This window comes from Wolffia australiana, chromosome 3 (assembly GCF_029677425.1).
Source record: "Wolffia australiana isolate 7733 chromosome 3, ASM2967742v1".
In the NCBI taxonomy this organism is placed as follows: Eukaryota; Viridiplantae; Streptophyta; class Magnoliopsida; order Alismatales; family Araceae; genus Wolffia; species Wolffia australiana.
The window spans coordinates 16,319,381-16,332,912 of NC_135837.1; the positions used below are offsets into that span (position 1 = coordinate 16,319,381).

A 13,532-nucleotide genomic window follows, 5' to 3' on the forward strand; every position below is an offset into this window, starting at 1 on the left:
TTTTTCTCCTCCTTGTTTTTATCTTCTTCTTCTTCCTGTTTTTTTTTTCTCTACCCTTTTCTTCCCTCCTTCATATTCTTCTTCGTCCTGTTTCTTGTCTTCTGCCTAATAATTTATCTTCTTGTTCTTTTTTTCTCTTATTATAATTCTTTATTTTCCTATTCTACCGAATTGTTCTTATTTCCTCCTCGTTATTTTTCTCCTCTTTGTTATTTTCTCTTCTTCCTCTTCTCTGTTTTTTTTCTCTTCTTATTCTTCTTCGATTTCCTATTCTATGTTTTATTCTCTTTTCTTTTTCTCCTCCTTGAACCTGCATGGATCTGGGTATTGATGATGTAAGGGATTTACACTGGAACCCTTTCACAGCATAAGAGAGCATGAAGAGCTCTATTAGAGGGAGAAGAAATGCAGACCTACAAGTCTCCCACTTATATCGCAAGCCCGTGACGTTGGCGTGGAGGGCTTCCTGCACTTCCGGCCTGTTGTAGTAAGCTGTAGCGTATCTCACCGTGCATGGATCATAGGCTCTATACATCCATGGCCGAAACCCACCACTCCGTTAGTGGCAGCAAGAAGAAGAAGATTTAAGGAAAAAAATTACTAGAGGAAGATGATGAAGAGAAAGATTAAAAAAGCTAGATGAAAGTAGAAGTTGTTGTATGAAGCAGATTAGAAGAAACCAGATGAAAGTTGAAGAATAATATTAGGAGACACTAGAAGAATTAGATGAAGAACAAGACGTGGAAGAAGACCAAGAGGAGGCCAGTAGAAGAATACTAAAAAAAGAAGAAGATGAGTAAAAGTCAAAGACACATAGTATAAGACCTAAAATAATAGGACTAGATGGAGGAAGAAGTTAAATGAATAAGAGGAATATTAGAAAAAAACTAGATGAAGGTTGAAGAATAATATTAGAAGAAGCTAGAAGAACTAGAGGAGCACGAAAAATAATAGAGGGACAACAAGACTAATAAGGAGGACATAAGAAGAACAAGAAAAGACTAATAGAAGAAAAATTGAAAGAAGAGGAAGAAGAGTAATAGTCAAAGATTAAAAGTATTCCCTCTCAGCCAATCGCACACTGGAGCCGATCAAATTCGTTTCCATTTTTTATTCTTTAAAAAAATAATAAAAAATTATTTTTTTTCAAATTTTCCACATATTTGTGCGAATTTTGTGCGAATTTTGTGCGAATTGTGCGATTATTGTGCGAATGTGCATTTTTTGTGCGAATGTGCGAATTGCGTGCGAATGTGCGATTTTGTGCGAATTGTGCGAATTGTGCGAATGTGCAAATTTTGTGCGGTTGTGCGAATTTTGTGCGAATGTGCGAATGTGCGAATTGTGCGAATTGTGCGTTCTTATTTTCGCTCATTAAACGAACAGAACAAAGAACAGACCCTTGTGCGGTTCTTTTGTGCGAATTTTTTGTGCGAATAAAGAGAACAGAACAGAACAACCATGTCTAAGGAGAGGTAGAGCGGGAGAGAGGGTGCGAGAAAGGGAGGGAGAGCACGCGATAGAGAGATGGATAGAGGGAAAGAAAATGAGAGGGAGAGAGCAAGAATGGGAAAGACGGCGAAAGGGAGGGAGGGAGGGAGGGAGGGAGAGCGAACGAGAGGGAGAGTGAGACCAGAACAGAGGGGGAGAGAACGCACGGGAGAGTGAGAGAGAACGAACAGGAGAGTGAGAGACAACGAGCAGGAGAGAGGGAGAGACAAAGAGAGAAGGAGAGAGAGAGAGAACGTGCAGGCGAGAGGGAAAGAGGACAATGGAGAGAGAGAGAACGAGCGGGCGAGAAGGAGAGAGGACGAAAGAGAGAGAGGGAGAGAGAACGGGAGAAAGAAAGGAGGGAGAGAGGGGGAGAGGGAGCAGGTGAGAGAGAGAGAGAGAGAGTAACAGTCTTCGGTCTGGTTCGATGTGCGAACCGGACCCGGACCGGAACTTCGGTTTGGTCCGGTCTGACCGAACTTCGGTTTGGTCCGGTCTGACTGAACTTCGGTCAGACTGTGTCCTTCCCTATTTATATCACGATTATATAAGTGATCCATTTACATGAGACACAAAGGACATTGTGGATGGACGACTATTTTTTGACTATGACTTACTAATTCCTAACCACATGATTCGAACAAGTCATAATTTGGATTTAGTAAGAAACCCATGGACGAGATTGAGTGGTCGAGATGGGATCATCCACCCTCGATATAAGATGAGATTGATTTAAGGAAGATGATGCAGTGAATCCCTAGTCATGGTAGTGAGGATATTAGAAAAGGCATTCTCTAATGATCCCATAACATATCTGTACTAATCGAATGACGTATTATGGTTTAGCAATCAACCATACCCTAAGTCGTCAAGAGTCTTGTGCAGATGAGAAATTATACATATATGGTAACCGATGATGATAAAGGTTCCATGAGAGAGTTTGAACATTGCTTAGATGGAAACTTTACAATTGATCGGGTTAAATTGATCCGTAGTTTATTAATTTCTATGTTGATATATTTAATTGATAAGGTTGGCTATTATTGGGCCTGTAAAGTTATTGACTAGAATGATACTCTAGTCTAGAGGGTCACACACATAATATTTTAGGAGAATTAGTGAATATTTTTACTTGATAGTTTTTGAGCAAAAACTTAAGTAAAACATAAGTAGGGAAAGGCCACCCATTTTAGGGAGCCAGGCCAGCCAGAGAAGGCACCAGAACCCAACAGTTTTTAAATCTATTAATTTGTTTTTAATACAATTTTATATTCCTAGGTGTATTTTTCTCAGGATTCATTAGGCTTATTTTAATGTTTAGTCTGTCATAACACAAATAGGCTTTTTTGAAGAAATTCTAGTCCAATGATTTTTTATCTAATGAGGTCTCAAGGAAAATCATTGATACTGAACTAGTCATGGTATGAGAAAATTGTTTACTATAATATTTCTGTGAATTAATTTAAATATCGCTAACAACGAACACATCATGAGAATCTGAATTTTTTGATACAAATGTGAATATTTGTAAATATTGATAAATATTTTAATTCTTTAATATAGCTCTAGATTATATGTAGCCCTGAGGAAATACTTAAAAATATTCGTATTTCAAATATGAATATTGAATTTTACGTAATTTTGCAGAATGTTGAATACAATATTAAAGGATAAAAGATGTTCATCCAACTAAAGATCCCCTAGTTCTATGTTTACACTAAAAATATTAAAGGAACCTAATCCTTGAGCATTAGTGCAGTATGATGCAATTTTCCTCTACTGCTTCTATTTGAGGCATTTTTATAGTATTCAAAAGGATTTTTAATGATTAATATCCCTCATAATAAATTATAATATCATAAATTATCTTTTTCCAAAAGACTTCCTAAAGGTAATTCCAAGCAATGAAAAGTTAATCATGGGACATGATAACTGAAACTAGACCACGGGACAATCCAATCATTCCAAGGTTAAGGGAAAGCTGCTTACATAATGTTGATTACTGATATACATTGAGTAAAGGGAGTTCCACGTAGCAGGAGGTTAATTCAATTTGGCACGATATGGAATAAATTCAAGAAACTAATGATGTCCATCTTGAGGAGACCTATACATATTAAATGCTGCATCCATTATGAAATTCATTACATTTTTATGATTGTTAACTAAGTGATTCATCGAAAGAATACCAAATATTTTTCCATTACTGAAAATAAATTTCAATTCGAAATGTATGAACTTGATATACATATTGAACGAATAAGGACGGAAAGTATATGTTGGAAAACCATATTTCCCTTGGGTCACCTCGTGATGTAAAAAACTTACTATGTCATTTACATGATTCAATTGCACAATGTCCATCAAGGTAAAAGGGGTCTGACATACACAGGGAAATTACTGTTTACATCAGCATACAATACATAATTTTCAATGAGGTTGTTCAGCCTCGTCTAGTTTAGTTTGAAATATACTATGGAGTTCAAGAAGTAAGTTATTGGCATATATGAGCCCTTTGGGAATTTTAAATTTACAAATTCACAAAAATACAAGAAAAAATTCATACTATATCTTTTTTCTCAAAACAAAAAATAAAATTTAGCAAAATTACAAAAAATTATACAGAATACACTAAAAGGGGAAAAAACCATGCAATATCTTTCATGATTCTTAGAAGGATGAATAAGAATCAACTATTCAATATATATATTCACAAAATATTATAAATGTTATCATCAACGATTAACTTGTTCTAACTCATGATGTCCTTGTCAATATGCCGTGAAAGCTTATTTAATGAATTTAATCATGTCTATAATATTCTCATGATGCTATTTCACTCACTTTTGGCGCCGAGATGAAGCTGCTCATAATGAAGCCGCGCTGCCACATCATTGGAGCTGCGCCATCTAAGGGCATGTCATCATTGGGGACATCTTGCCTTTGGGGCCCTCTAATCCACATAATCAGATATTGTGGCCCATGGGGAAGACATGACATGATGAAGCATCCCCACATTTATGGTCCAATGTGCTTCATTATAGTGAATTATACCATGACATTTAACAAATTATGGTTCTCACTCTTTCATTCTTTCTACCTCCCACCTCTCTCCCTCTCCCTATCTTGCTCTCTTTATTTATCTCTCTTCATCTCTCCCCCCCTATCTATCAAGTGTTAATCTTCTAACATCCATAGATATGTTGCATTATCTAAAAAACTGTCTCTCTGTCTCTCCTAATTTGGTCGTCTTCATGAGTCGGAGGTAGAGCCTTCCCGCCTCCATGGAAACATTTGTTATTATTTTGATAGATGTAAAATAATTTATCCTCTTCATTAAGTACCTGATGCAAGTTTAATCTGAATGCTATGTTTGGTAAAAGAGAGACACATGTGGTGGAAAGAAGGTTGAAATATCTGAGAGGGATAGAGAGAACATCAAAATGATCAAGAATGTCTTGATCTTATTTCATTGATCAAGAAAGACTAGAACACTATTAGAGCTATATAATATGTTGATGTGATGGTAACAAATCTAAGGCTAGTACCCCAATGAAACGATATTAACCAACTTTTACTGGTTTTTAGTGTGATCTAAACCGATCTAGAAGTAATTGATTAAATCACTCACATGGGGGCTTTGTATAGTCTACCCAAGCCAGACATTTTGCAATGGGGACATGGTAATCAAAATAAATAAGAATAGATATTTCTAGAAACAGGTAAAAGTAGACTGATCTCAAGCCACCTTCTCTCTTCCCGGCCAACCATTGTTCTTGTATCAAAGTAGAAAAATAGACTTACAATTTATTGCCTCTCTCTGCATAGAAATGTGGTGTGAGGGGGGAGAAAAGCAAAATTCATATCGAATAATTAGAACTCATTTAAGATGTATGTTTCATGTTAGGAAATTCATGTCAAGGTGAGTCCTCTACATGAAAATATGGGAAAACATCAAAACATGGGAAAGTCATGAAATTCATTTAAATGTGGAATGAACCATAATGTGGATCATTGATCACATGCATATTAACTAAATAATACACACAATTAACGGTAAGTCACATGATATCTATGCATATATTTGCGTGTTATCAGGTTTTCTGCCCAAACAACCACTGTCCCTTCTCCCTGAGTCTCCGGCGCCCAGATGACACATCTGATTCAGGACGCCAGAATCTAATAAAAACTAGTCATACCGGATATATTCAATAATTCTTCGCGAGAATAAATGATAAAATATAGCCTCCTATTTGGAAATTTCATCAATTTTCTTATACACGAGCACATTGTATCCATGATTATGCTTAGTCCTTATAAGTAAGAAGGAATCTTAGCTTTTGTAATCACAACATTTAGGTATTTACATATAACCTGCTCACCAATTTCCCAAATTAAAATTTGTGTGTAACTATCTTATTAACTCATTAATCATCTTTGCAATCCATTGTTAATTCAGAAAGTATTGTCCTCAGAAACTATAATTAGATGTCCTCTAAACGGTATCATTATTTTCAAACTAAATGGATATAAATGTGGCCGATAGACCAACTTTAAAACAAGAAAATACCAATCTACATATCACAGTAACCTACTGTGCACCCTGAAATAACTAGAAACCCACATTCAATCCTAAATGAGGAAAAATATAAAGAAAAATGATGTAAAAGTGCAACATATAATGAATATCTTTTACTCCCTATATAACACTATGTTTAACTGTTGGTGAGATGCTAAGTTGTTGGGTTGGACCTACATAGCCTGTGGTTGATCTTGTTCTCATGTATGTTCCCACCATTTGGCCCACACCACACCAGACACGGGGCTGCCTGCGCCGGCTTGCGAGACGAAGCTTCGATTCAGGTCCTTTTCTGGCCCGGTTGCATTCTGTTCTTGGATTTTAACTCTTTGCCGTAAGAATTTTGCATCTCGAAGTGGTATCGTCTTGTCTCCGGTCATACGACCATTGTATTATTGATCGGGTGCCCCAATTACTAGAGGTACGATGTTTTAATTCTGGATACTACCTCTCTAGATTTCTTATAAATTGATTTAAATATCTACAGGACATTCGTACTCCTCATCTTCTGATTGTTTCTAGTGAATGACATCTGGAGTTGTTGAGATTTTTATTTTTCCAATTGGTCGTGGGGTGTGCCGCGTCAATTTGATTAATGTAGGATCACGGTGCTCTCTTAGTTGTTCCCAACGTTTGGGCACATTAAATTGTATACAGAGGGATATGGATGACCTTTATGAGACTGAAATCTCTGATCAGTGGAAACTGAGCTCGCGTTTTCATCATTATAAGAGCTTATGTGCGAGTTTTTGATTCATTAGGAACTATGTCTCTCTTTTTTTGTGCTCTCTGAAAGCACAGGGAAATAATTACCGGTCGGGTACATTCTGAATCTCTTATTCCTCTTAGATAACTCTTTTTCTCTTGAAAAGATCGTTGTTCCTACAATTACTAATCAAAACAGTCGAAAAGTTTACCAATTGACGAGGTAATACTTCGGTTAGATTCTTTGGGCTAACGTCCAAAGAATGAAGGGGGATTTCGGTACTTTCTGAGTAGCGGTTCTGGTGTCTTGAACGTTAATGTTTATGGATAATATTAATTATCTTGAATTTATGTATCGACTTGCATAATCCAAACATATTTTGCGATTTCAGGCAACCAAATTTTCGAGCCATTCATTTCTTACATTAAAATACTTTAGCTATTTATGTATAAAACTGCCGATATGCCTGATTAGCTGGACAATGTAAAGCGAAGTAGACACAAAATTTTGGGCTTTTGAACAACCTATTCCATCAAGAAGCCACTTAAGCAACTAATTATTTTGATTCAAAAGATGCATAATTAGGCAAATGAAATTCAAGATGTTAGTTAATTTATCAAGAAATCTCTGTAGCACTAAGACTGAGTAAAAAAATAACACATTGACCAGGTATGGCATGTTTGTTCGATGTTGGTGGACAGGCCCAAGAATTCTTTTAGATTAAAATATGTTATTTTCACTATATATCATATGATTGTAGAAAGTAAGTGTTGAAGCAGCTGTTTTCTCTCTCTCTCTCTCTCTCCCCCTCTTTTATATTTAATCTAAATGTTGGGCTAGTGGGCCTTCCCAATAACTCTTCATCTTCTTCACTTCATAAGCCTCCCTGTAATCCTTGTCCCTGTGAGTTAGTCGGTTATTCCCTCTAGGGTTTTTTAGCTTCTCCAACATGGTATCAGAGCTCCAGTGACAACCCACTGAAACTTCTCTTCAGCAGCAGTGATGGGGCAGTCTTGTTGGCAACCACCTTTCTTGTCCGATGCTTCCACTCACTGGCCAGCTTGAGGCTCTTCACAAAAAATCAGTGTGGGATCTTGTCCCATAACCACTTGGGAAACATGTGGTCAGAGGTCCCTGGATATGCACCGTCAAATATAACTCTGATGGGTCTTTTGACTGGTACAAGATCCGCTTGATGGTGAAAGGGTATACTCATCAGTTTGTTGTTTTTTCATTTGAAGAACTCATCAGTTTGGTGTTGACTATCTGCATAGCTTTGTACTAGTTGCAAAACTAAACAAAGTTTGGGTTCTTCTCATCATGGCTGCTCATCATCGTAGAAACCTATGTTAAGAATGTGCTTTCCTATGGCAATCTTACTCAGGAGATTTATATATCTATCTCCCTCTTGGGTATTCATCACTATCCACCTCACACTGTTCTCTTGTTGGCCGGACTGAAGAAGACCCTCCATGGTTTCAAACAGTCTCACTGGGCCTGGTTCAGTTGGTTCATCATGGCCAAGAGGCAGTTCAGTTATTACCCGAGTAATAGCAGCCATGCCTTGTTTTTTTGCCACTCTCTGTTAGGGAGAGTAACCCTCCTGGTCAACATGTACGACATTGTCATTACCAGTAATGATTCCCTAGCGACTGAGACCCTTTCTCTCTATTTCAGTTCAGAGTATTTTCGGCTTCTTCAACACTTTCTTGATATAAAAGTGGCATTTTCCTCTCAGGATGTTTTTCTGTATTAAAGAAAGTACGCCATTGATCTTGTTCAAGATTTGGGAAAGGCGTTAGACAAATCCAGATTGGTTTCTTGTAGGAATCCCTTGGATGCTCCTCTCTCTTGGTGACAGTAGACAGAGTTTCTGACAGCTAGTGTTTGAACAATAGAAAAGCTCACTTTCTATTCTTTCTTGCTGGCTTAAATACCAGGCAATAACACAAGTCGGCAGGCCCCACTAACCATCGTGACTTAATCCTGGAATAAGTCACATGATACACAAATAGGTGGGCCACTTATAAATGGGGCCCACACACAATCACTTAAATTTGAGTAAACAGTATGGGCCAATTCTAACACGTGGCCCATTTACAAAGTAAGGACAAAAAACTATATTAAATAAAGATAATTGGCTGAAATATCTCTAATTAACAGAAGGCACACTCGTAAACTATTGACACTCCAAATCTAGTCATCACCTATTCTCTGCGGTGCATGAAAAACTTGTGGATCAGGGCCAGTATCAGCAACTTATTTGGAAGCTCTTATTTGTGACCCATAGACGTCCTGATTTTGCATATGCTGTTGGTGTTCTGAGAAAGTTCATCCAGCATCCATTAATCTTCTTCAAGCACTCTTGGGAGTGATCTTCTTTTCAAACAGCATGGCGGAGTGCACTCAGAGGTCTTCTCTGATGTTGGTGCAGGTTCAGAAGTGCTGTATGGTAAGTTGGTCTTTGGCGACATCTGCGCTCCACCTTGAGCAGGAGTATTGAAATGGCTATTCGTGTCTCTCTCTTTCTTTATGTTGAATCCATGTATTGGGTTATTGGGCCAGCCCTATAAGTGTTTGTCTTCTTATCTTTATAACCCCCACGTAAAAGCTTGTTTCAGTGAGTTAGTGGATTATTCCCTCGTAACAGGAAATTTTATGGAAACTTAATTTTTTGTCTTACCCATATCTAAAGATATTATTACTCATCTTTCATAATTACTATTTCAGAGAATATCAAGATGTTCTTTCGACAAGCTTTTATCTATCTAAAGAGGTCAACTTTCCTCCATCCTGTTTTCACCATGGGTATCCACAAGAACAATGTTTCTACATATTTGTGTACACATGGTACAGCTTGTCAAGCTTCTTGATCCTTGCTATAACATTTTTTGTTTCAACATTTTATACTAGTGAATGTGCAATTAGCTTACACCATTTTTTCAGAAAACCATCATAGATTCATTTAATATTCCTGTCACATTATTTATTAGAACCCTGTTGTGCTCTTGTTCCATCAATCAAGAACAAGTATGTTTTCTGTTTAGAATTCTTTAGGTTGTCAATTGAGTACTGGGGAAAAGCTCCTGCCTTCCTCTTTTTCCTCCATTACTTCTCAGATATTGATTATTTTGGTCTGGCGTATCTCAAATCCTTTTTGTTGGAAAAAAAATAAGGAAGATCACCAGAGAACGATTATCTACCTGATGCCATTAAAATAAATGAATGATTGATACACATGATGGCTTGAATAGCCACCCTTCACTCCCTTCTAAACCAGTATCCAGCATGGCTCTCCACTTCGTGAAGACCATTGTTTGTTGAGGCCGTCCTCCCGTAAAGCCACCTCATCACGGTGCATCTATATCATCCATAGCATCGCAAGTAGCCTTCCTCATTTTGTCTTCTTCGTAGATCCGCTGTCCATGATATAACCCCTGAAAATCTTGTTTGAGGAGACATCCACCCTTGGGATCTGGTGTGATGCCCATATCAACTGGTGTCACGCAGTCAAATCTGCAGCTACGAACAATGCTCGGATTGAAGGCTTGGCGGCAAGCAAGAAGACAGTGTGGACATTGGCCCTTAAGATCAGGGATGGGTGTCGCCACCCGTGGTGCGTGTTGTGGTTACACAACAGACTCGGTCTCCATGATCCGAGTCTACGTATCTGGGTTTTCCTCGTAGGCAAGTCCATGGTGGGCTGGCCGTGTACTCTGTGTGGTTGGCACGCAGGCTTCGGCATGAGAAAGCCGCATACTTTGGGGCCTTACACCTGGGCAAACTGACATACAAGGAAAAGGTGGGAACCGGCCCTGTGCGCACAACACATTCAACCTAGGCGTCCAAGAACATTCTCTTCCGGGCTTGTGACACAAGTCGCCGCCTAGTCAACAACCAACCATAAAGGCTTCATGTGGTGATGATTGTTGGTTCCTCTCCAAAAATCCTCTTCTGATCTTCGTATAGGCATCACAGACCAAATAGGTGCCTCTCCGCTACTAGCCATCTTGTGATGTGCTCGAAAGTCTGGAACGTAATAGCCATTTTTGTTTGCCTATCAACTCTTCCACCCTCTGATCCGAAAGAGTCCCTCCAAGATCAGATTCCATATGCCATCCCAACACTCCCTGACCATGGCATGAGATCGGATTCGATCCGCCGAGGGCTACCCCCGCCATAGCCACGATCACCTTCCCTTTTCCCGCAATTTCAATCGCGTGGTTCCAATCCCCCGTTCTCTCGCATCACAACGATGTTCGTTCCCCACCTCCTCATCTTTCTTCTATTGCAGATCATTCTCATCTTCTTCTGCTGGAGGTGAAGATTGCAGCGCTCCAAGCTCAATCATCCCCGAAACTTCCTCTTCAGTTCCCGTTGAGGATGTCTCTAATGCGGATCGTCAGGTAAATCGAAAAACTAACTTGGGGGACCGTCAAATCGGCCGGAACTCGACCGTCGGACCGTCGAAGCTCAACCGTTGGTGTTGCCCTCGAACCGCCGGAGCTCGACTGTCATGGACCATTGTCAGAGCTAGACCGTTGGAGCTCGACCGCCGGAGCTTGACCGTCAGAGCCAGACGTCAGACGTCCGAGCCAGGCCGCTAGAGCCAGACATTTTTCCGTGGTCGTCAGTTGGCGAACTCGACCGCCGGGGACTGTCGTCGGAGCTCGACCGCCGGAACTCGACTGTTAGAGCCAGACGTCAGAGCCAGACCGCCAGAGCTCGACCGCCGGACCTTGACGGCCGTCGTTCTCCCAAGCTTGACCGTCATAGCCAGACATCGGAGCTCGACTGTCAGAGATCGACCACCGGAGCTCGACCGCAGGAGCTCGATCAGCAAGGTCGCCGGAGAGAAACCCCAGAAATCTCCTGATGTTGATCGATTTTGCTGTCATGGGCCCCCGCAGGACAATACAAGGAGAGATCAATCGCGTCCTGAAGAAGGTGCAGGAAGGAGTGGACATCTTCGACAGCATTTGGAACAAGGTTTACGCCACGAATAATGCGAACCAGAAGGAAAAGTTCAAGGTGGATTTGAAGAAAGAGATCATGAAGCTTCAGAGATACAGAGACCATATAAAATCATGGATTTAGCCCAGTGAAATCAAGGATAAGAATTTGGATGGCGGCAGCGGAAATGGCTTCGACGGGGGGGGGTTTTGGACGAGGGAAGATGGAATGGCACAGAGGAGATCGAGGGGGAGGAGATCGACAAAGAGGGCCGTCGAGGTGGTCGGACGGCCCGCCAGCAAGCCAGCGGTTTTCAGCTCAAGGTCAGCCACGCAGCGGAGTAAGCGGCTTTTACGACGGCGGTTTTGGACAGGGGAAGATGGGAAGGCACAGAGGTGATCCAGGGGGAGGAGATCGGCAAAGAGAATCGTCGTTGTGGTCGTCCGTCGGTCGAATGGTCTGCTGACGAGGAGTTTTGGACAGGGGAGGATGAAAAGGCACCAAGGAGAGGGAGGGGGCGGAGATCAGCAAAGAGGGCCGTCGAGGTGGTCGGACGGCCTGCTGGCGAGCCAGTGGTATTCAGCTCAATCTCAGTCTCGTGGCGGCGGAAACGGTTACGACAGCGGCAGCCGGCATCATCCGTACAGAGGCTGCGGCGGTTGTGGCGGCGGCGGGTGACAACGCTCTTCCCAGGGCGGCGGCGGTGAACCTGACTATTCCCTTGTTGGCGACAGTGGCGGTGATGGGCGAGGCGACAGAGATGAACATCCAGCAGGCCATACCAGCGCCGACTTTCCGCCGCGTCTCGATGACGAGCCAGGAGCAGAAGAATTGCGTGGAGATTTCTCTATGCTAGCAAGTCCAATACTCTACTTCTGAGGGGAGTTTCAATGGCAGCATATGTTGTGATCTGCGGGTGGACACAGAGGATCGCAGATTCCACGGAGGTGAGGTGGCGCCGGGTTCTGCCAATGGACGGAGCTGACGAGAGGATGAAGGTGGGGGTGGTGATAGAAGTGTTCAGTGTCCCTTTGGTGCATCGTAGATGTTCGAAACTGGAGAATCTGGTCGCCTCTTTCGGGCGACTTAAGAGTATCATCTCGATGGGTCTGGAATCAGGGGACTCCACTGTGGTGATTCTAGAAGTTGAAATGACAGAAAGGGATTCGATACCAGAGTCTGTTCGATCCAGGGCTACACAAGAACCTTCAGAACGGATATCCGTCCCAAAACCCTCCCGCCGGCTCCGAGTGAAAGGGTGGACCACGGGGGGAGAACTCCCTACAAGGGCAGCCACAAATGGGGCATGCAGAGGAGGCAATACCACCAGAATAAGAGGGCAGGACCACGGTCCACAGGGAATATGAGACAGTGATCATCCCGTCATTCCTGACCGAGATGGAGAAAGAGCGCGAAAGCTCGGAACATACACAACCATCTGAAGGCTCGGAGGCGTCGAGGATCCAACAAGAAGACATCACCATGGAGGGACAAAGAACACAGCAGAAGTGGATACGGCTACCTCAGCGGACGCGGAAGATCACTAAAGAAGACTTTCATCGTTTAAAAGGTGTGGTATATAGACATGGGAAACTGGCCTTAACAGACGAGGAGGGCAGGACGGCATGGGTGATGACAGGAAAAAACGGTCAATTGCGTTTGAGAATGGAAGGACCGGCAAAGAAGATAGCCTCGAGGCAATCGTCGGCCGAGCCCATACCAAGATGTCCGGCTAGCAAGGCGGCAGAGACTGAAGAGCCGTCTAGTCACAACTGGAGAACCGAAGACTTGAGCACGCATCTG

At 41.6% G+C, this 13,532-nt stretch overlaps 1 protein-coding gene across 4 annotated transcripts in view; it reads left to right on the forward strand.

Moving 5' to 3' along the window:
• Positions 1–6,227: 6,227 nt before the first annotated feature.
• Positions 6,228–13,532, forward strand: part of LOC144701080 (Tetratricopeptide repeat (TPR)-like superfamily protein) — a 76,763-nt gene continuing 69,458 nt past the window's right edge. For 3 of the 4 annotated variants that reach the window (XM_078572769.1, XM_078572772.1, XM_078572770.1), the window contains exons 1-2: positions 6,228–6,354; positions 9,507–9,626. In XM_078572769.1, coding sequence (XP_078428895.1) covers positions 6,273–6,354; positions 9,507–9,626 — 202 coding nt within the window. In that variant the 5' untranslated portion in view covers positions 6,228–6,272. Of the gene's footprint in view, positions 6,492–9,506; positions 9,627–13,532 lie in introns of all 4 variants that reach the window. The other variant, XM_078572773.1, reaches the window with a different exon arrangement.